General features: G+C 43.0%; 1 protein-coding gene across 1 annotated transcript in view; it reads left to right on the top strand.

The window, feature by feature from the left end:
• The window catches only part of LOC139560558 (calsyntenin-2-like), a 258,095-nt gene that overhangs the window by 104,116 nt on the left and 130,880 nt on the right, over positions 1-23,099 (top strand). Inside the window, exon 2 of the mRNA XM_071377438.1 lies at positions 3,306-3,428. Coding sequence (XP_071233539.1) covers positions 3,306-3,428 — 123 coding nt within the window. The remainder of the gene's footprint in view (positions 1-3,305; positions 3,429-23,099) is intronic.

The following is a 23,099-nucleotide window of genomic DNA, read 5'->3' as shown; positions in this document are numbered from 1 at the left end:
ACAATGACAGCTTACCAGGGAACAGTGGGTTAACTGCCTTGTTCAGGGACAGAATGACAGATTTTCACCTTGTCAGCTTGGGGATTTGATCCAGCAACCTTTCAGTTACTGGCCCAACGCTCTAACCACTAGGCTACCCGCTGCCCCAAAAGGTGCACCAAAGCTTTTTACTATCATTCTTTGTGTAATTTATATTTGTTTCATAGTGTAGTTTCTTCTTCTTTTTATTCAGTTTTGTCACATGAGAAGTACAAATCAGGGTTATAAATAAATATCCGAAACTTGGAACATCCCACGGAGCCCCATTAAATTCATTATCAAAAAATTGAAAGAATATGGCTCCACAACAAACCTGCCAAGAGAGGACCGCCCACCAAACTTCACAGACCAGCCAAGAGAGGGCATTAATCAGAGAGGCAACAAAAATACCAAAGATAACCCTGAAGGAGCTGCAAAGCTCCACAGAGGAAACTGGAGTATCTGTCCATAGGACCACTTTAAGCTGTACACTCCACAGAGCTGGCCTTTACGGAAGAGTGGCCAGAAAAAAGCCATTGCTTAAAGAAAAAAATAAGCAAACACGTTTGGTGTTCGCCAAAAGGCATTTGTGAGACTCCCGAAACATATGGAAGAAGCTTCTCTGGTCAGATGAGACAAAAATTTAGTGTTTTGGCCATCAAGGAAAACGCAATGTCTGGCGCAAACCCGACACCTCCCATCACCCGGAGAACACCATCCCCACAGTGAAGCATGGTGGTGGCAGCATCATGCTATGGGGATGTTTTTCATTGACAGGGACTGGGGAACTGGTCAGAATTGAAGGAATGATGGATGGCGCTAAATACAGGGAAATTCTTGAGGGAGACCTGTTTCTGTCTTCCGGAGATTTTAGACTGGGACGGAGGTTCACCTTCCAGCATTACAATGACCCTAAAGCATACTGCTAAAACAACACTTGGGTGGTTTAAGGGGAAACATTTAAAGGTCTTGGAATGGCCTCGTCAAAGCCCAGACCTCAATCCAATTGAGAATCTGTGGTATGACTTAAAGATTGCTGTACACCAGCGGAACCCATCCAACTTGAAGGAGCAAGAGCAGTTTTGCCTTGAAGAATGGGCAAAAATCCCAGTGGCTAGATGTGGCAAGCTTATAGAGATATACCCCAAGAGACTTGCAGCTGGAATTGCTGCAAAAGGTGGCTCTACAAAGTATTGACTTTGGGGGGGGGGGGGGGGGTGAATAGCTATGCAGGCTCAAATGTTCTGTTTTTTGTCTTATTTCTTGTTTGTTTCACAATAAAAAATATTTTGCATCTTCAAAGTGGTAGGCCTGTTGTGTAAATCAAATTATACAACCCCCCCCAAAATCCATTTTAATTCCAGGTTGTAAGGCAACAAAATAGGAAAAATGCCAAGGGGGGTGAATAGTTTCGCACGCCACTATATGTGACCAACGGGCTCGATCCGGTCTTACTTAGCAGAATTTTAAATTGTGTTTTTTACATTGGATAAAAGTAGAGACTCAGAGCTAGAAAATGGTATATCATACACTACAGTTGAGGAACAATGGGAAAGTAATTGTGCTTTGAAAGTTGATAAACTTGTAACCTCACTTTTGAGAAAATGGTCTTTGAATGTTTTGGTTCACCCACTGGAGAGCTCTTCTTTGTCTACACCCATTCGGCATCGTTCACACCCTCTTAAGCTATAGCCCCGCCCGTAAACTCAGAGCGTTGTCAGATTGTCCATACATCAATTCAGAGCGTTTCACGTTCAGAGTGCACACTGGATGCTCTGGCCGAGGAGTAGGGTTAATCCGAGCTTTCTTTCCTAACAACAGCAGTCAAGCACCCAAGCTAACTGGCTAACATTGGCTAGCTTGCTAGCTACTGCCAGACACGAAATGGTTGAACAGCTCACTCTGACCATTTTACTCGTCCTAGCAGAGCGGGTTAGGCTCTTTTATGTTATCCAGAGCTTTGGTGACTGCAACTCTGCTGCTGGCAACAATTTAATTACGGAGACGAGAGTGCACTGAAATCGGAGTAGACAGCCAGAGCGAATTTACCAGCTATGTCTATCAACAGTTGTCGCATCGACATCATGAACATTCTATTGAAATGGTTACTTGCATAGTGGAGGCTTTTGTTAAGACATGTAGCTAGCTAGCTAAATAATTAACCATTATCCCAACTCATGACGTTACTACCATGCATGAATCTGCAGGTAGATAACTAACCAAGTTCAATGTTAGCTAGCTAACATTAGGCTATAACTAGCAAGCAAATGGCTCTGAGATAGTAATAATATTACTACACAGATCATACACGTAACGTTAGCTAGCGTGCCAACCAGCTAACGTTAGCTAGCTAGCTAACAGTACACTTTAACTTGAAATGAAAACAACTTTTCTTACCCGTATACATGGATGAACACTTCTCTCTATCTATCACGGATGCCATGGTTGCCCTTAGTTTGAAGATGTAATCCGGAGACAGGTGTTTTCTTCATCTCCTTAGCTATCATAATCTAATTCCACTGATTTCAAAACTCAGTCTCTCAGCATGTCCAGCCAACTCATTATCTCAGCCAATCATGGCTACAAGAAGGTTTCTGTCTTTTTCTGTGGCTTAACCAACTAGGCACATAATTTAACAATTTTATTCGTATTTACAAATGGCATACATGTTTGTTATTAAGTCACATGAAAGTTCACATGTTCCAGAAGGCATTTCTGCCCCAAAATGCATTTTGATTTAAAAAAAAGTTTACATTCAAATGGCTCTCCTGTGAAATAGTGACGCGCGACATACGCCAAGTTTCCTGAAACGAGTCACATATTTGCAAACTAAAATGAAAAAGTCATACTACGTGAGCTTTGCCTGTGGGCAATTTAGGTTGTACTTTAGTCTGTGTGCATTGATCAAGGGCTTTTGTACCTGTGAGGCAAACAAAAGCAACGTCACCGGGACCCAAAATTTGATAAATGAGTTTGTTTCACAGGGATACTGGTTGGGACAGCGATATCATATGCCTCAGGATGTTAGAGAGAGAAATAGAACAGTCTATGCATATTAGCATGGTTATTGATAGTACTGCTTAGCTTATTTTTTATGGCCATGTAAACCTCACAAAGTTGGGAACTGTGGAAGAGAAAATCGACTAACAAATTATTTCTCTCTCTCTCTCTCTCTCTTTCTCTCTCTCTCTCTCTCTCTCTCTCTCTCTCTCTCTCTCTCTCTCTCTCTCTCTCTCTCTCTCTCATACCCCCCCCCCCCCCCTCCTCATCCTCTTTCTTCTCCACAGTGAACAAGCACAAGCCGTGGATCGAGACGTCGTACCATGGGGTGATCACAGAGAACATGGACACCGTTCTGCTGGACCCTCCCTTGGTGGCCCTGGATAAGGATGCCCCTGTCCCCTACGCAGGTAGAGAGACCACTTTCCTGTTTCCCCATCCTAAACATCCTTCAAAGAACCCAATGCTATGGGCTCATGGTGCTTCACTGACATGCTGCACAATACTAGCTGTTGATTTGAGGCTGTGGTTGATTGGCATAACTGGTTTGACTTCTATGAGTGTCAACCTACCCAGAATGCACTCATACTCTTTCCTCACTTTGAGATTATTTAATATTTATTAAGATCTCCACTAGCTGGCAGCTACTCTTCCAGGGGTCCAAACAGGAATAAAACAATTACATCAAAACAACAGCCTACATCATAAAACAATACACCCTACAAGATATTATAACATTATGAATCTATTATTACAAATGTACAATACAAAATGTACAATACTACAGCATTACAATGTGGCAGAGAGGTACATCTAAGCAGCCTGTCTGTGTCTGAAAGGAAGTGTGTATTTATAGCTACAGTTCTTCATAAGGCATCTTTATCCACAACCATCCGCACTTCTTTGGTCTGAATGGCCAAAGAAAGAAAAAGAGTCATAACCTGAGCTGCTGGAGAGGAGAGAAACTTCTTGAGCTACCTTTACATATTGATCCCATTGAGCAGTTGTACTAGTCCCCTTTACATGACATGGAAATGCCTTGGAAGTCTTCCATGCTGCTTGAATGTCATGTTATTATTTCATAAAAAGTGATACACTTGACGCAGAAGTTGCCCTTGTCCACTGATCTAGAATCATCTTACCCTATCCCTTATCCTTACCTTAACCATTAGGGGGATGAAAAGTATCTGACCCTGCATCAGCAGGACAGGGGGCATCCTAGATTTGTGGTAAAGGGCAACTTCTACTTTAAGTGTATTTCAGGGCATACAGTGTACCACAGGAGGCTGGTGAGGGGAGGACGGCTCATAATAATGTCTGGAATAGAGTGAATGGAGTGATAACAAACACATGGAAACACATCCCGTTTCAATCATTACAATGAACCGGTCCCCCAAAATAAGGCGCCATCAGCCACCTGTGCAGTGTACAGTATTTACATGGCATTTGTAGGCTGTATAATCTTAAATCTGTGGTTACTTTTACCCACTTCCATAAATACATAACATGTTATGATAGTCCTGCTTTATGTAAGAGGACTCGTTGAGTGCAGAGCACTGGCTTTTGCTTGAAAGTAAATTCCAGCGTCACACAGGTAGGGGACAGTGACAGGCGACTTGTAATTAGACAGTGATTTTTGGCTCCCGGGCAAACGAGGAGACTTTGCGGCAGGTACCGCTTTAAACCTCATTAAATGAAAATAACTCCAATCAATCTCCACTGAGAGCTGTGGAAAACTGATGTTTGGTGCCATTGTTCTACGCTTTTAGTTTATTTTTAACCATTGCAATGGTTTGAATAATACAGTACTAGCAAGACCATACGTAGGTGGTTTTCATGTTGAAATCCAAGATGGCAACGCAGTTGGTCGAGTATATCTGTTTTTGTCTTATCCCTTGTAAATAGCCAGTCTTTTTCATATATATCTTAATCTCACTTTCTATCTACGAACTAAATATACTTTCCTGCAACCCGCCTCACCCAATGGGGTACGGATCTGCTATTTTTTTCCTTATAACTGGAACTTCCATCAGGAGCTAGCCAGCTAACTAGCTACTAGTCTTTGTTAGCCACGGCTAGCGGTCATCGCCTTTTGTTCCCCCCGGCATCAGCCAGCCTTAGCTCGGACAACACCTGCCAGCCTTGCACAGCGCAATATCAACCCAGAGCATATCGAACTGCTTCTCTCTACCTATATCCCCGGATTCCTGCTGCTCTGGATCATTACACCGGATCATTACTCCAGATCAGCGCAGCTAGCTAGCTGAAAACGAGTGGTTACTGTTAGCTAACGCCTCTGTCCCGAAGCAAGCACCAGCTAGCCTTGAGCTAGCCTCGAGCTAGGCCCATATACCAGATAATTCTAGGGCTACAATACCTCCTTTGCCAATTGGCCTGAACCCTTTATTGTCGACACGGAGCCCCGCCGATCCATCATGACTGGACTGCCGACGTGATCGCCCGATGTGGTCTCAACAGGCTATTCTGTTACGATATCGCCGCAGAACCATCTACTAGCCCCGGCCCGCTAGCTTTTCTGAACTCTGTGTCCCCTGCTTGACCACAGTAGGGACTACCAATCAGCACCCTGACTTACCTATTGCTGCTCTTTTGACCCTATGATCAATCGGCTACACAGCTGATGCCCCCTGGACTGTTTCAATAACATGGTACCTCATTTTGTTTACCTGTCAGCCCCAGCCTCGAACTCAGGTCCTGTATGTACCTAACTGACCCGCTCTGCCCATTCATCGCCATTTACCCGTTGTTGTCTTAGCTCTCCTGATCAACACCTGTGATTGCTTTATGACTCTCTCTAATGTAAATATGCCTTGTCTACTGCTGTCCTGGCTAGTTTTTATTTTTATTTCACTGTAGAGCACTCAGTCCCGCTCAAAATGCCTTAGATAGCTCTTTCGTCCCACCCCACACACATGTGGAGACCTCACCTATGTTAATTGATGCCTCCAGAGACGAAACCTCTCTCATCATCACGCAACGCATAGGTTTACCTACACTGTACTCACATCCTACCATACCCTTGTCTGTACATTATGCCTTGAATCTATTCTACCACGCCCAGAAATCTGATCCTTTTATTCTCTGTCCCCATCGCACTAGACGACCAGTTCTTATAGCCTTTAGCCGTACCCTTATCCTACTCGTCCTCTGTTCCTCTGGTGATGTAGAGATTAACCCAGGCCCTGTAGCCCCCAGTTCCACTCCTATTCCCCAGGCACTATCATTTGTTGACTTCTGTAACCGTAAAAGCCTTGGTTTCATGCATGTTAACATCAGAAGCCTTCTCCCTAAGTTTGATTTATTCACTGCTTTAGCACACTCCGCCAAACCTGATGTCCTAGCCATGTCTGAATCCTGGCTTAGGAAGACCACCAAAAATTCTGACATTTCCATCCCCAACTACAACATTTTCCGCAAAGACAAAACTACCAAAGAGGGTGGAGTTGCAATCTACTGCAGAGACAGACTGCAGAGTTCTGTCATGCTATCCAGGTCTGTGCCCAAACAGTTTGATCTTCTACTTTTAAATATCCACCTTTCCAGAAATAAGTCTCTCACTCTTGCCGCATATTACAGCCCCCTCTCAGCCCCCAGCTGTGCCCTGGACACCATATGTGAATTAATTGCCCCCATTTATCTTCAGAGTTTGTACTATTAGGTGACCTAAACTGGGATATGCTTAACACCCTGGACGTCCTATAACCTAAGCTAGATGACCTCAATCTCACACAAATTATCATGGAACCTACCAGGTACAACACCAAATCCGTAAACACGGGCACCCTCATAGATATCATCCTGACCAACTTGCCCTCTAAATACACCTCTGCTGTCTTCAACCAGGATCTCAGCGATCACTGCCTCATTGCCTGCGTCCGTAAGGGGTCCGCGGTCAAATGACCACCCCTCATCACTGTCAAACGCTCCCTAAAACACTTCAGCGAGCAGGCCTTTCTAATCAACCTGGCCCGGGTATCCTGGAAGGATATTGATCTCATTCCGTCAGTAGAGGATGCCTGGTTATTCTTTAAAAGTGCTTTCCTCACCGTCTTAAATAAGCATGCACCATTCAAAAAATGTAGAACCAGGAACAGATACAGCCCTTGGTTCACTCCAGACCTGACTGCCCTTGACCAGCACAAAAACATCCTGTGGCATACTGCATTAGCATCAAATAGCCCCCGCGATATGCAACTTTCAGGGAAGTTAGGAACCAATATACACAGGCAGTTAGGAAAGCAAAGGCTAGATTTTTCAAACAGAAATGTGCATCCTGTAGCTCAGGGCAAGGAGATTGAGGTTATAACCTCATATAAATATTTTGGAATTTTAATTGATGACGGCCTTTCTTTTAAATTGCATATTCAACAACTTACAAAAAAATTGAAGCTGAAATTGGGATTTTATTTTAGGAATAAGGCCTGTTTTTCTTTTGAAGCCAGGAGGCTAGTATTAGCTACATTCATGACTTTACTATACTATGGGGATATTTTATATATGAATGCTTCCGCTCAGTGTTTGAGATCAATTGACACCCTTTACCATGGCACTTTGAGATTTATTTTAAACTGCAAAACCCTTACGCACCACTGCACTTTGTATACCAGGGTTGGCTGGCCTTCTCTAGCCACTCGTAGGCTCAGTCACTGGTACAAAGCCATTTTGGGTTTACTATCTTTTTATTTGGCCATTTTTATTGTTCATAAATGTGGTGGGTACTCTCTTCATTCGCTGGACTTTATCCTGCTAACTGTTCCAAATGTTTGGTACAAGGGCTTTTATGTACTCTGCGCCAACGTCTTGGAATGCCTTACAAAATACTTTTAAACTGGAAGAACTTGTCCCGATTGGTATTTTTAAATCACTGATGAATGATCTTGAGACTGATTCCCTGACCTGTCAATGTTTTTAATTTGCTGTTTTTGATTTTGTTATACTCTTGTGAATTCTATGGTTTTTACTTGATTACTTGTAGTTTTTCATGTTGTTTGTCTGTAATTTTTGTAATGACTTGGTGCTGCCTATCTTGGCCAGGACGCTCTTGAAAAAGAGATTTTAAATCTCAATTAGCCCTTCCTGGTTAAATAAAGGTTAAATAAATAAATAAATCAAAAATCAAAAAAGTTCTGGGACACTGTAAAGTCCATGGAGAATAAGAGCACCTCCTCCCAGTTGCCCACTGCACTGAGACTAGGAAACACTGTCACCACCGATAAATCCATGATAACTGAGAATTTCAATAAGCATTTTTCTACGGCTGGCCATGCTTTCCACCTGGCTACCCCTACCCCGGTCAACAGCTCTGCACCCCACACAGCAACTTGCCCAATCCTCCCTCATTTCTCCTTCACCCAAATCCAGATAGCTGATGTTCTGAAAGAGCTGCAAAATCTGGACCCCTACAAATCAGCTGGGCTAGACAATCGGGACCCTCTCTTTCTAAAATTATCCACCGCAATTGTTGCAACCCCTATTACGAGCCTGTTCAACCTCTCTTTCGTATCGTCTGAGATCCCCAAAGATTGGAAAGCTGCCGCGGTCATCCCCCTCTTCAAAGGGGGACTCTAGACCCAAACTGTTACAGACCTATATCTATCCTACCCTGCCTTTCTAAGGTCTTTGAAAGCCAAGTTAACAAACAGATCATCGACCATTTCGAATCCAACCATACCTTCTCCGCTATGCAGTCTGGTTTCCGAGCCGGTCATGGGTGCACCTCAGCCACGCTCAAGGTCCTAACGATATCATAACTGCCATCGATAAAAGACATTACTGTGCAGGCATATTCATCGACCTGGCCAAAGCTTTCGACTGTGTCAATCACCGCCTTCTTATCGACAGACTCAACAGCCTTGGTTTCTCAAATGATTGCCTCGCCTGGTTCACCAACTACTTCTCAGAAGAGTTCAGTGTGTCAAATCGGAGGGCCTGTTGTCCAGACCTCTGGCAGTCTCTATGGCTGTGCCACAGGGCTCAATTCTCGGGCAGACTCTTTTCTCTGTATACATCAATGATGTTGCTCTTGCTGCTGGTGATTCTCTGATCCAACTCTACGCAGACGACACCATTCTGTATACTTCTGGCCCTTCTTTGGACACTGTGTTAACTAACCTCCAGACAAGCTTCGATCCCATACAACTCTCCTTCCGTGGCCTCCAACTGCTCTTAAATGCAAGTAAAACTAAATGCATGCTCTTCAACCGATCGCTGCCCGCACCTGCCGCCCATCTAACATCACTACTCTGGACGGTTCTGACTTAGAATACGTGGACAACTACAAATACCTATGTGTCTGGTTAGACTGTAAACTCTCCTTCCAGACTCACATTAAGCATCTCCAATCCAAAATTAAATCTAGATTCGGATTCCTATTTCGCAACAAAGCATCCTTCACTCTTTCTGCCAAACATACCCTCGTAAAACTGACTATCCTACCGATCCTTGACTTCGGCGCTGTCATTTACAAAATAGCATCCAACTCTTTACTCAGCAAATTGGATGAAGTTTATCACAGTACCATCTGTTTTGTCACCAAAGCCCATATACTACCCAACACTGCGACCTGTATGCTCTCGTTGGCTGGCCCTCGCTTCATATTCGTCGCCAAACCCGCTGGTTCCAGTTCATCTATAAGGCTTTGCTAGGTAAAGCCCCGCCTTATCTCAGCTCACTGGTCACCATAGCAGCACCCACCTGTAGCACGCGCTCCAGCGGGTATATTTCACTGATCATCCCCTAAAGCCAATTCTTCCTTTGGCCACCTTTCCGTCCAGTTCTCTGCTGCCAATGACTGGAACGAATTGCAAAAATCACTGAAGCTGGAGACGCATGTATCCCTCACTAACTTTAAGCATCAGCTGTCAGAGCAGCTTACAGATCATTGCACCTTTACATAGCACATCCGTAAATAGCCCACCCAACTACCTCATCCCCATATTGTTATCTATTTATTTTTTTGCTCCTTTGCACCCAGTTTCTCTACTTGCACATTCATCTTCTGCACATCTATCACTCCAGTGTTTAATTGCTAAATTGTAATTATTTCGCCACTATGGCCTATTTGCTGCCTTACCTCTCTAATCTTACCTCATTTGCACACACTGTATAGAGACTTTTCTATTGTGTTATTGACTGTACGTTTGTTTATTCCATGTCTAACTCTGTGTTGTTGTTTTTGTCGCACTGCTTTGCTTTATCTTGGCCAGGTCGCAGTTGTAAATGAGAACTTGTTCTCAACTGGCCTACCTGGTTAAATAAAGGTTCAATAAAACATACATCCATGACCTTTGTTGGAATTTTTTCCTGGACCCGGATTAAGTCTACTACTGCTTAAATGCTTTCTGTTACAGTATTCTGGTCTGAGACACTGGCCCTTAAAAAGCTTAGCCAAAGTTGTAAATTCCATGTCCATGACACCAATGTTTTCTCAGAAACTCTTAGGCACTTTATATCCTGACTTCTAGTATCTTCACTAATAGGGCAGAGCTGGTTTCAGAACACATTCCAACTCCTAGCAACCAACCCAGAGACCAAGCCAGTGAAATTCGAATAGTTAATGCAATGAGACCGTAGACAAAAGACCCAACGGTTTGTGAATATTTCTCTCTGTGATTAACAATCCGCTCTGTGACTCCAGAAGGTCAGTGCTGGTAAAATATCACCGGCGAGGGAAAGTGGTGTTGTGCTCTTTTTGGTGACTGGTGATATTTCTCCCAGGCTTTTCCGCGAAGCCTAGCTAGTGAATGAAACTCATCAAACGGCTACCAAGGACATTTTAAAAAATGCCTTCAGAAAAAGCACTCTGTCCTAATCTATCTTTCTCGGTTATTCTCTCTCGCTCCTCAATTCTCCCTGTCTCACTCTTGCCCTTTCCATCTCAGTTTGCCTAGTGATCTAAGGGTGGCAGGTAGCCTAGTGGTTAAGAGTGTAGGGCTAGTAACTGAAAGGTTAGGGGTTTGAATCCCTGAGCTGATGAGGTGAAAAATCTGTCTGTGCCCTTGAGCAAGGCACTTAACCCTAATTGCTCCTGTAAGTCTCTCTGGATAAGAGTGTCTGTTAAATAACTCATATGTTAAAAAAAAGGTATATATCCTTAGCATTTTTCTCATTCCCTCTCTATCTCTCTAGCCATGTCATGCTCTAGGCCTATTGGCTAGCCTCTATATCTTCTTCTTCTCTCTCTCTCTCCCTCTCTCTCTTATTATCGTTCTTTCTCTCTCTCTCATTGTCTTCCTCCTTTTCTCTCATTTCCCCTCTCTCTCTCTCCTCTTTCCTTCTCTCTTTTTCCCATTCCCCCAGTTTCTCTCTCCATACCAGGCATGCTCTCTCCTCTCTTTCTTTCTTTCTTTCTTTCTTTCGTTCTTTTCTTTTCTATTTTCTTTTCTATGGGGTACCCCTCCTTCGAAAAGAGCACACAGTGCCACCCACAGAACAGAAGCAGATCAACCACCAAAAGCATTTCCATCGCCCTCACCTTAATTTGCATTATACGTATATAGTTATTGAAATATACATATAGAAAACTATTGCATATCTTAGTTTCCACAATTAACCAATAATATGCGTAATAATGTAGGCAGTTCATGCGAAGGATTGTTACCTATAAACAAGATTGCCATTACAAAAATTACATTTTTGTCAAGCAATATTTATTTTAGCAAACAATTATTATGATTCATCCTATATTGTCCCTAAAATCATTACCCCATAGCAACAGATGTGGGATACATACAAATACGCATACTCATACACAGTCGACCTCTTTCCCCCACAAACAACCACAAGCTCAGATGTTCAACAGTTGTTCCATCCCCGAGCCCAACTCAAGAAAGGACTTAATGTGCGAATGCATCTACATTTGCCGCTGTTTGAGAAGACATGCAAAATGAACCATTGTCAAGTCCTAGGTGAAGGAGATCAGAACACCCCCTTCCCTTGAAACACACACACGCTGGTCCCTGGTTCTGACCATTTTACCAAGCATCTCTGTACAGTCAGATCTTTGATTATTTTGTGCCACCGGGGCCACAATAATTTTCCCTCTCTCTGATTGTCTGAGTGTGACGCCCTCCCCATGGGTTACTGTAGGTAGTGTTGCCAGCACTGCCACTACCTGGGTGGGATCCACAATCTGATTGAATCCCCACCGGCTAGGTACAAGGTCGTCAAGGTTCACATTAGCAGCTTTGAGAATTTCCTTTCCATGTATATTATGCTCACCAATCAGGGGGCTTTGGCTTTGTAGGACCAACCCTGCCAGAATCTTGAGGGGGCGGTGCTGCTCTAGTAGGTCACTTAATATATGCCACTTAATATAATGTTTACATACCCTACATTACCCATCTCATATGTATATACTGTACTCTATATCATCTACTGCATCTTGCCATCTTTATGTAATACATGTACCACTAGCCACTTTAAACTATGCCACTTTATGTTTACATACCCTACAGTACTCATCTCATATGTATATACCGTACTCTATACCATCTACTGCATCTTGCCTATGCCGTTCTGTACCACCACTCATTCATATATCTTTATGTACATATTCTTTATCCCTTTACACTTGTGTGTGTATAAGGTAGTAGTTGTGGAATTGTTAGGTTAGATTACTTGTTGGTTATTACTGCATTGTCGGAACTAGAAGCACAAGCATTTCGCTACACTCGCATTAACATCTGCTAACCATGTGTATGTGACTAATAAAATTTGATTTGATTTGATTTGATTTGATTTGAGGTCTCTGACCACATTCATCTTTCTGTTTTGGCTATGTATAGGCTACTTACAGTACAGGAGGTCCATAAAACAAAGGTTCTTCTCCTTAGTGTGTGGGTCTCTCAGATGGGTGTCTAGGGTATAGGGCTGGGGACCGTTCCATCATGATAGGACAAAAAATAAATAAACTATATTTATAATTTATTTTAAAATGTATATCCCATATCTGGACAAAGCTCTCCCTCACAACCCTTGCTCACAGGCACACATGGGCTCTGGGATTTACAACCATTTACCTTTTTCACTCACTTAACTCCACACTTTCCATCACAATACACCTCTCTCTTTCTTTCTTTCTTTCTTTCTTTCTTTCTTTCTTTCTTTCTTTCTTTCTTTCTTTCTTTCTTTCTTTCTTTCTTTCTTTCTTTCTTTCTTTCTTTCTTTCTTTCTCCAACCCCACCAGCCAGCCCATGCAGCAGGCAGTGACTTATGCAGCGTTGCTCTATCCTGGTTTTGTTCCTGTGGAGAAAGGAGTGGGCCGTCTTTCTGGCACCACATTAATTGCTCTGTGGGAACATGGACACAGATTGTTAAGTGCATTGCCTATTTCTCTCTCCCCTCCCTCCATTCCTCCCTCCTCCTTCCCATCCCTCTATCCTTCTCGCACAGCCGCTCCGCTTTGATGTGAAAGAACGATGATGAGTCTGAAGTCGATGATATATGCCGAGACAGGAAGGCAAGGTGGTGAATGCTTATTTGGGGGAGCCGAGCCCTGCAGAAAGGAGGAGCGTGGGTCTTGTAGTGTGACAGCGGGCTGGACTGGGGGGACTGCAGGAAGAAGAGGCAGTGTCATTGGCCAGTTCTTTATCGGGGGGGGGGGGGGGGGGGGGGGTCGTAGTTACGCCAAAGCTCTCATCCATTCATCTCTCCTACAGGATGATGCACAATGCCCTATTGTTCTCTTGGCAAAGTTGTGTGTGTGAGCAAGATATAGAGACATAGTGAGAGATGGAGTGAGAGAAAGAAACTAATGACAAAGAAATGAGAAAGAAATAGTAATTAGTGAGTGAAAGTGAAGAATAGCGTGAGAAAGAGAGAATCTTTTCTCGTTAACATGAAAGAACCGTGATGCTGACTGTGGTTGTTGTGCATTTGGGGATTCCCACTCACAGTTACACTTTCGCAAAGTTTGTCACATGCACACTGTTCCAGACTAGAGAAATTACATTTCAACCACAACTAATTATGACCTATAATAAGGCAAAATGTACTGGGTGGAAATGTATTAGTTTGACGTTTTTGGGGTGACATTTTGGCACTGCAGATAAGTGCTACTGCTTTCAAACCACACCATTTTCTGCTTGGCACTTACGCTATTTGTACCAAGTGTTTGTCATGCAACAGATCGCGTATCATATTGCCACACAGTTTTATTTACCACCACCTTCTCATGGATGTTGTACAATCTTTATCAAAATGTTTATACGCTGTTTATGTTAAAAGGGTTCCAAAAGGGTTCTTCGGCTGTCTCCAGAGAGGAACCCTTTTGGGTTCCAGATAGATCCCTTTTGGGTTCCAGGTAGATCCTTTTTGGGTTCCATGTAGATCCCTCTGTAGAACGGGTTTCACATGGAACCTATAACCAAAAGGGTTCTACCTGAAACCGAAAAGGGTTCTTCTCCTATTGGGACAGCCGAAGAACCCTTTAAGGTTCTAGATAGCAACTTTTTTTCTAAGAGTGTAGGTTGAGGGGCGGTTTCCCAGACACAGGTAAAGCCTAATCCTAGACTAAAAAGCACTTTCATGCTCATCCTTTAAGGTGGAGGACGTTAATGTTTTCGTAACACATACCATGTTTCACTGTAAAGTGTGTACAATGATTAGAGGTGTTGGAGGAATTTGTTGCATGATGGTAAATTAAACTCATAGGACATGACACATACACATACACACACACACACACACGCACACCACATGTGCACACACACTGGACAGCTACAATAAATGTGCGGTGGGGAATCTATAGATTTCCAAACTTTACACACATACCGTAACACATAAATCAAACAGATTTAGACTGATGCTTGTGTTCGGTGTCAAGCCTTACTAAGGATTTTTTGAACGATCGTATAATAATCCTGACTAATGATCAGGATAATGGGGATTACGTGGGCAGTAACAGGCAATACAACTACAGCAGAACATTTTATAACAACTAATGAAGTGTCCCATAAATGCGTGGAGATTTAATGAACATTGGACATCTGGATTGGACGTCTGTCCGTCCACTTGGATCTGGTTTATCATCTCCCTGCTGTTGAATGATCAGTGATTTGCCCCTTGTGGTAGACCGGCTGGGTAATTACTCTGACTTCTTTGGTAAACTTGTGTGATTGAACCTCTGGACACTTCAAATGCCTCTTTCACTTCCCCATGGGTTATATTTTATTTAACCTTAATTTAGTGTGGTTGCATGCCTTTCAGAGGGGTTGGGTTAAATGCGGAAGACACATTTCTGTCACTCCTGCACCCGCTCCCCCTCCTTGGCGCTAGAAGGCGCCAGGCTCCCCAGCATTACGCACTCCTGCCACCATCATTACGCACACCTGCCTCCCCCGCCACACGCATCAATCACCTCTGTCATTACCTCCCCTATATCTGTCTGTTCCCAAGCTCTGTTCCCTGTTTCAGGATTAATGTTTGTTTGTCTTTGCATACCCGGTTATGACGCTGACTCTGTCCTGTTTGATGTCTGTTCCATATTAATGTTCTACTCCCCGTACCTGCTTCTCTTTGCCAGCATCGGTCCTTACACATTTCAGTTGAATGCATTCAGTTGTACAACTGACTAGGTATCCTGTGTGTGTGTGTTTGTTTGTGTGTGTGTGTGTTTGCATGTGTGTTTGTTTGTGTGTGTGTGTGTCCCGTGATATCAACATCCTCTACAGTATATAATTTTACTATTATAACAGTCATTTACATACAGTATGTACTTAATTCACAACTTTTTTTCCATTTCCATTCCCCTCAACTGTCAAGGCATAATCTGAATAATTACAGGAGAATGCATTTACCTTGGGGTGATGATACAGAGGTGATAATTGAAACCTGATGAGTGCTCTTCCTGTACTGAAGTTGGCAATGTGCTGACAGCCAGCAAATGTGTTTCTTTTTGTTGGCGTTGCATCCCCACAGCAGTTCAAATGGTGAGCAGTACAAGTTGAGGCTTTGTCTGGAGATGCTTATAGTATTTCTATCATACTACAGAGAGAGCGAGGGGGAGATAGAGGATGGAAGAACAGAGAAAATAAAACAGAGAGAATGAGAGAGAGGGAAAATGAGATAAAGGAGGAAAGAGAAAGACAGAGACAAATCATACCCCTGATAACCACACATAGTTCAGAAAGTATTCAACTGTACTCTTAACTTATTCCACATTTACAGACTGAATTCAACATTGATTAAATATGTTACTTTTTTTTATCTCACTCATCTACACACAATACCCCACAATGACATTAGCAAATGTATTGAATATTAAATACAGAAATATCTCATTTACATAAGTATTCACACCCCTGAGTCAATACTTTGGCAGTGGTTACAGCTGTGAGTCTTTCTAGGTAAGTCTCTAAGAGCTTTTCACACCTGGATTGTGCAAGATTTGCACATTATTCTTTAAAAAATTCTTCAAGCTCTGTCAAGTTGGTTGCTGATAATTGCCAGACAGCCATTTTAATGTCTTGCCATAGATCTCCAAGCAGATTTAAGTCAAAACTGTAACTCAGCCACTCAGGAACATTCAATATCTTCTTGGTAAGCAACTCTAGTGTATATTTGGCCTTGTGTTTTAGGTTATTGTCCTGCTGAGAGGTGAATTTGTCTCCCAGTTTCTGTTAGAAAGCAAGCTGAACCAGGTTTTCCTCTAGGATTTTGCCTTTGCTTAGCCCCATTCTGTTGCTTTTTACCCTGAAAAACTCCCCAGTCCTTAACGATTGCAAGCATTCCCCTAACATGATGCAGCCGCAACTATGCTTGAAAATATAGATGGTGGTACTCAGTAATGTGTTGTATTGGATTTGCCACAACCATAACACTTTATATTCAGGACAAAAAGTGAATTGCTTTGCCACATTTCATTACAGTATTACTTTAATGCCTTGTTGCAAACAATTGGCCTCATGGTGAAATCCCTGAGCGGTTTCCTTCCTCTCCGGCAACTGAGTTAGGAAGGACACCTGTATCTTTGTAGTGACTGGGTGTATTGATACACCATCCAAAGTATAATTAATAACTTCACCATGCTCAATGGGATTTTCAATGTCAGCTTACTTTTATTAAAACATTTTACCAATAGGTGCCCTTCAATGGGGGGCATTGGAAAACCTCCTTGGTCTTCGTAGATTCATCTGTTTTTCAAATTCACTGCTCAACTGAAAGACCTTACAGATAATTGTATGTGTGGGGTACAGAGATGAGGTAGTCATTCAAAAATCATGTTAAACACTTTTATTGCACACAGAGTAAGTAAGTCCATGCAACGTATTATGTGAGTTGTTAAGCAAATTGTTTCTCCTGAACTTATTTAGGCTTGCCATAACAAAATAATTAGATTTTTATTGACACAAGACATTTCAGCTTTTAATTTTAATTTTATTTGTAAATATTTCTAAAAACATAATTCCACTTTGACATTATGGAGTATTGTGTGTAGGCCAGTGACACACAATCTCAATTGAATACATTTTAAATTCAGGATGTAACACAACAAAATGTTGAAATGTCAAGGGGTGTGAATACATTCTGAAAGCACTGTAAGTCAAACTTTTTCCTGAATCATGCATTCTTTATATCCAGTCAGAATTTGGGCTGCGCTGGGCTGAGAAACTGGGCTGAGAAAGAGAAACGGAGAGAAACAGAGTGATAGATAAGGAGACAGACAAAGACACAAAAAATAGAGACACAAAGAGAGACATTAAAGAGGAAGAGACCTAAAGAAGAGGAGAGATGGACTCCACTCCTGTATCGCCCGTTTTGAAGGGAGGGATCACAGCTTTCATCTCCCAGGCAAGCAAACGTTGGAGGGGGTGGTGATAAAACCGCTACGGTATCTGCCTCTCTCTCTCCCCACCTTCTCTCTCTCTCTCTCCCCACCGTCCCCACCCTCTCTCTCTCTCCTCCCCCTGTCCCCACCCTCCATCTCTCTCTGCCTGAGCCTGTGGGACCTCTATAACTTTGTCAGGGGAGAAAGAAACTTTCCTTTTGTGTTCTGCCGTTTAATTTCTCCACTTGCTGCCTGTGAAGTGAGGCAGGCCCCGGACATGAAACACAGGTTGTGGACTTCAAAAGGATGACCCTGTTTTCCGGGGTCTGATTATGACACCAGCTCAATGCTGCTCCCACGTGAGCCATTCACACAGAGAGGAACACAATAACAGAGCACCTTTTTCATGATTTTAACAGCTTGGACATCCAGATTGAATTCAGCTCTGTTTCATGTTTGTTTCAAGAGATTGAGTCTGGATTTCCAGGTTAAACTCTTAGAAAAAAAGCTGCGGCTGTACCAATAGAACTACCACCTTTTGGTTCCAGGTAGAACTCTTTTTGATTCTGTGGAAATGGATCTACATATGGTGGACAGCTGGAGAACCATTTTTGGTTCTAAGAGTGTAGCGATTTCAAGACTCACTATGAGCATTCATAAGATGACAATTGCTGGAATTCAGTTTTCTGTAGAGCTTTAAAGTGCAAAAAGGAAATAAACATGCATTTAATACAGTTGGGTTTTAAACGCATAGCTAGTACATAATACATTAGACCTCTGTGAACAGTTCATAGAAAGTGTTAGATACCATTACTTCTCCTAAGAAGATAGCATAATGAGTGGACTACTGTTGACTGGAGTGGGTCAACTACCTGTTGGTTGTGCTAAAAAAAGAAAGTTTTATAAAGGAATAGATAGGCTGTAAATTGAACAACCAAAACAAAACATGACTCTATTGTTTTCATTGGGTGAACTAGGCTTTTTACATTGCCCAGTAGTATCTCAAGAAGAGGGCTTCAGAGAACATCGTTACTTACCACTACCAGGGTTCAATATGAGCATTTCATAGGACTTCTATTGACGTCTTATTCCTTATGAAGTGAATGGTGAATGGGCTCTCTACACTGACATTCAGTATTGATATCTCCATACCGCCTCTGGATAGTTGATTCACAGCTTCTACTATAGAGGTTTTCTGGGTAGTATCCTCAACAGGGGACACTCCACCTTGAATTATTCACACCCCTTCTTTATGAGAGTTTTTCTCCACCTATTTTAATTTTTACAGACATTTTTTAAAGAGTGATTGAGTGTGCAATGAGTTCTTCTGAGGCAATGTAGCAGAAATATAAGGAAAAAACCTTAGGTGACATATAGACATAAACCACTGCATAGACGTTTCATTTTGATATGTTTCAGACTGTAGGAACATATTCAATACAGTTCTCCCATTGTCCCTGTTAATAATACCAACCAGTGTATATCTCGCTTAGGAAGTCAAAACAAGCAAATTGATAGGGTCAGCTCTTATAAGTATCTTGGGATTTGGTTAGATGAAAAGTTGAATTTTAAACAGCACATTGATAACTTGACCAAGAAACTGAAGTTAAAATTGGGTTTCTATTTCAGGAACAAATCTTGCTTTTCAATGTTAGTCAGAAAATATCTTGATCAAAGCACTTTAAAAAAATCTGTGCTGGATTATGGTGATATTGTCTATATGCAGGCCTCAGCAAGTACCTTAAACTCTTAACACAGTGTATCTATTAGATCTATTACCAACGCTAGATCACTGACCCATCACTGTGATCTGTATGCTATGGTGCAATGGACCTGTCTCGCAACCAGGAGGCTAAAACACTGGTACACTTTTGTGTACAAAGCATTGATGGGACAACTCGCTTTGTATCTCTGTTCCTTACTGACCAGATCAGTCAATCAATATAGTCTTCGTTCACAGTTGCTGCTGTTCTTGTCTGTTCCTAAGGCTAGAACTGAGATGGGGGAAAAATATGTTTCCCATAATGCCACTTCATCTTGGAACTTCAGAAGATTTTAAAGTTAGGGGAGTTAGTGTCCTTGTCTGTTTTTAAGACTCTCATCGACAACACTGTTTGTGACAACTGCAGTTGCTTCTAATCTTCAATTGTATCTTTAACTTGACGTCCAATGTTCATTAAATCTCCACGCATTTATGAGACACTTCATTAGTTGTTATAGAATGTTCTGCTGTAGTTGTATTGCCTGTGACACTTTGTCTTTTGTGTGTATTCTGTATTTTTCTACAATGTTTTATGGACATGCTGCTATTTCCCTGTTTTGCCTTCTTGCCAGGTCGCCCTTGCAAAAGAGGTTTTTAACCTCAATGGGTTTTACCTGGTTAAATAAAGGTTAAATAAAAATAAATAAATAAAAGGGTCGATTATAATCATAAAATCTAATTCCCAAGATCTAAATGCTATGTCAAATTCTGCCTTAAAGACCTGAGTCTTTGAAAGTAATTCATCAGAGCTGGTTGTAATAGTATATCAAAGGCTAGAGGATTAGAACTAATGAGATTGGAGCCTCCTGTGTTTCTCAGAGAGGCTCAGGGTTCAAAGCCTGGCTGGATAAAAGACCAGTCGGGTACCTGGAGGTACTGCAATCTGCTTTTGTACGGGGTGATATCATCCTTACCAAGGCTTGCATCATTGTCTCCCCAACTGGCGGGATTCTGGCATTATTTACCAGACACAGACAGTATAGCCTTTATTTGTACATAAAGAGTCCAATAAGAAGAATATCTACCTAGTCCTTATGGTCTGACCCATAGTTCATGGTCAAATAATTGACTGACTATTGTCAGTTTTGAAAGAGCTAATTCATAAAGGCACTGTGGTAACCTGGCAGAGTTAGAATTACAAGATGAACAGAAGGATTGTATTCATGCAGTAGCCTATACACAATGTTTCAAGGTGCATGATTCTGTGCACACTGCAGTTTTTTGTTGTAAAGGTGTGTACGGGAATGTGCGTGTGCAGCACGCGTTCTGTGTGTCCCTTTGTCCGAGTATGTGTTTCCAGTGTAAGTGGTGATGATTTGTCACAAGGACATGGCTTGCTCAGGTTCTCACTGACCATAATGGATTGCATTTGACCCTTGTAGCGTTTTTCCCCAGGTCTCAATGTGCTTTACATTGTGTGGGGGCAACTAGCTTCATACACCATTGATGTATCACCCAAGTTGGTTACTCCTGGTAGAATCATTCATCTAATGGGGATCTAAATTCAGTTCTGTGATTCCCCCCTAATGGTTCAAGTGGAACTGTGTGTTTTAACTACTTTGCAGGTATGAAACAACCATACAAACATAATATTAGTCAAAATATGAAATTCCTAGTTTATGCTTAAAAAATGTGGTTATATTTGACTGAAACGTCCAAGACGTACAGTAAGACATTGTTGGGAGAATAGATGGATGCAGTTCAGTGCATGATCAATATAATTCACCAATACATTTCTTGGTTGTTATGCTGGTGAATGAGGACCCAAAAGCGACGTAATAGTAACAGAGTCTTTATTCCAGTATTAAACAAATAATGATTCTCCTGGATATTATCAATGGTCAATCCAAAACAGGAACTGAAATCCTCTCGTCAATAGAGAGGAACGACTGGAGACGCGACCACAGACTGCAGGTCGCTTCAGGAAGGCACTGGCCGTAGCTGACATAGACACCTGCTCACACGCAGCATCTGAAGAAGGCAAAGAACACGACAGGGCGGAACAAGGACACAGGAACAGCAAACATCAAACAAGAATCCGACCAGGCAGAAGCGGAAAACAGAGGGAGAAATAGGGACTCTAATCAGAGGGCAAAATAGGGGACAGGTGTGAAAGAGTAAATGAGGTCGTTAGGAGAATGAGAAACAGCTGGGAGCAGGAACGGAACGATAGAGAGAGAGAGCGGGAGAGGGAGAGAGGGAGGAGGAGAGAGAGAGAGAGAAAGAGGGAAAGAACCTAATAAGACCAGCAGAGGGAAGCACAGGGACAAGACATGAAGATCAAAGACAAAACATGACAGTACCCCCCCACTCACCGAGCGCCTCCTGGCGCACTCGAGGAGGAACCCTGGCGGCAACGAAGGAAATCATCAATCAACGAACGGTCCAGCACGTCCCGAGATGGAACCCAACTCCTCTCCTCAGGACCGTAACCCTCCCAATCCACTAAGTACTGGTGACCACGTCCCCGAGAACGCATGTCCATGATCTTTCGTACCTTGTAAATAGGAGCGCCCTCGACAAGGACGGGGGGGGGGGGAGGGAAGACGAACGGGGGCGCGAAGAAAAGGCTTGACACAAGAGACATGGAAGACAGGGTGGACGCGACGAAGATGTCGCGGAAGAAGCAGTCGCACAGCGACAGGATTGACGACCTGAGAGACACGGAACGGACCAATGAACCGCGGAGTCAACTTGCGAGAAGCTGTCGTAAGGGGAAGGTTACGAGTGGAAAGCCACACTCTCTGACCGCGACAATACCTAGGACTCCTAATCCTACGTTTATTGGCGGCTCTCACAGTCTGCGCCCTGTAACGGCAAAGTGCAGACCTGACCCTCCTCCAGGTGCGCTCACAACGTTGGACAAAAGCCTGAGCGGAGGGAACGCTGGACTCGGCGAGCTGGGACGAGAACAGAGGAGGCTGGTACCCAAGACTACTCTGAAACGGAGATAGCCCGGTAGCAGACGAAGGAAGCGAGTTGTGAGCGTACTCAGCCCAGGGGAGCTGTTCTGCCCAAGACGCAGGGTTTCGAAACGAAAGGCTGCGTAATATGCGACCAATCGACTGATTGGCCCCTTCTGCTTGACCGTTAGACTGGGGATGAAACCCGGAAGAGAGACTGACAGAAGCACCAATCAAACGACAGAACTCCCTCCAAAACTGTGACGTGAATTGCGGACCTCTGTCTGAAACGGCGTCTAACGGGAGGCCATGAATTCTGAACACATTCTCAATGATGATTTGTGCCGTCTCCTTAGCGGAAGGAAGCTTAGCGAGGGGAATGAAATGTGCCGCCTTAGAGAACCTATCGATAACCGTAAGAATCACAGTCTTCCCCGCAGACGAAGGCAGACCGGTAATAAAGTCTAAGGCGATGTGAGACCATGGTCGAGAAGGAATGGGAAGCGGTCTGAGACGACCGGCAGGAGGAGAGTTACCTGACTTAGTCTGCGCGCAGTCCGAACAAGCAGCCACGAAACGGCGCGTGTCCCGCTCCTGAGTAGGCCACCAAAACCGCTGGCGAATAGAA

This window comes from Salvelinus alpinus, chromosome 30 (assembly GCF_045679555.1).
Source record: "Salvelinus alpinus chromosome 30, SLU_Salpinus.1, whole genome shotgun sequence".
NCBI lineage: Eukaryota > Metazoa > Chordata > Actinopteri > Salmoniformes > Salmonidae > Salvelinus > Salvelinus alpinus.
Note: the sequence above shows the minus strand (reverse complement) of the source record. Positions and strands in the feature narration are given on the sequence as shown.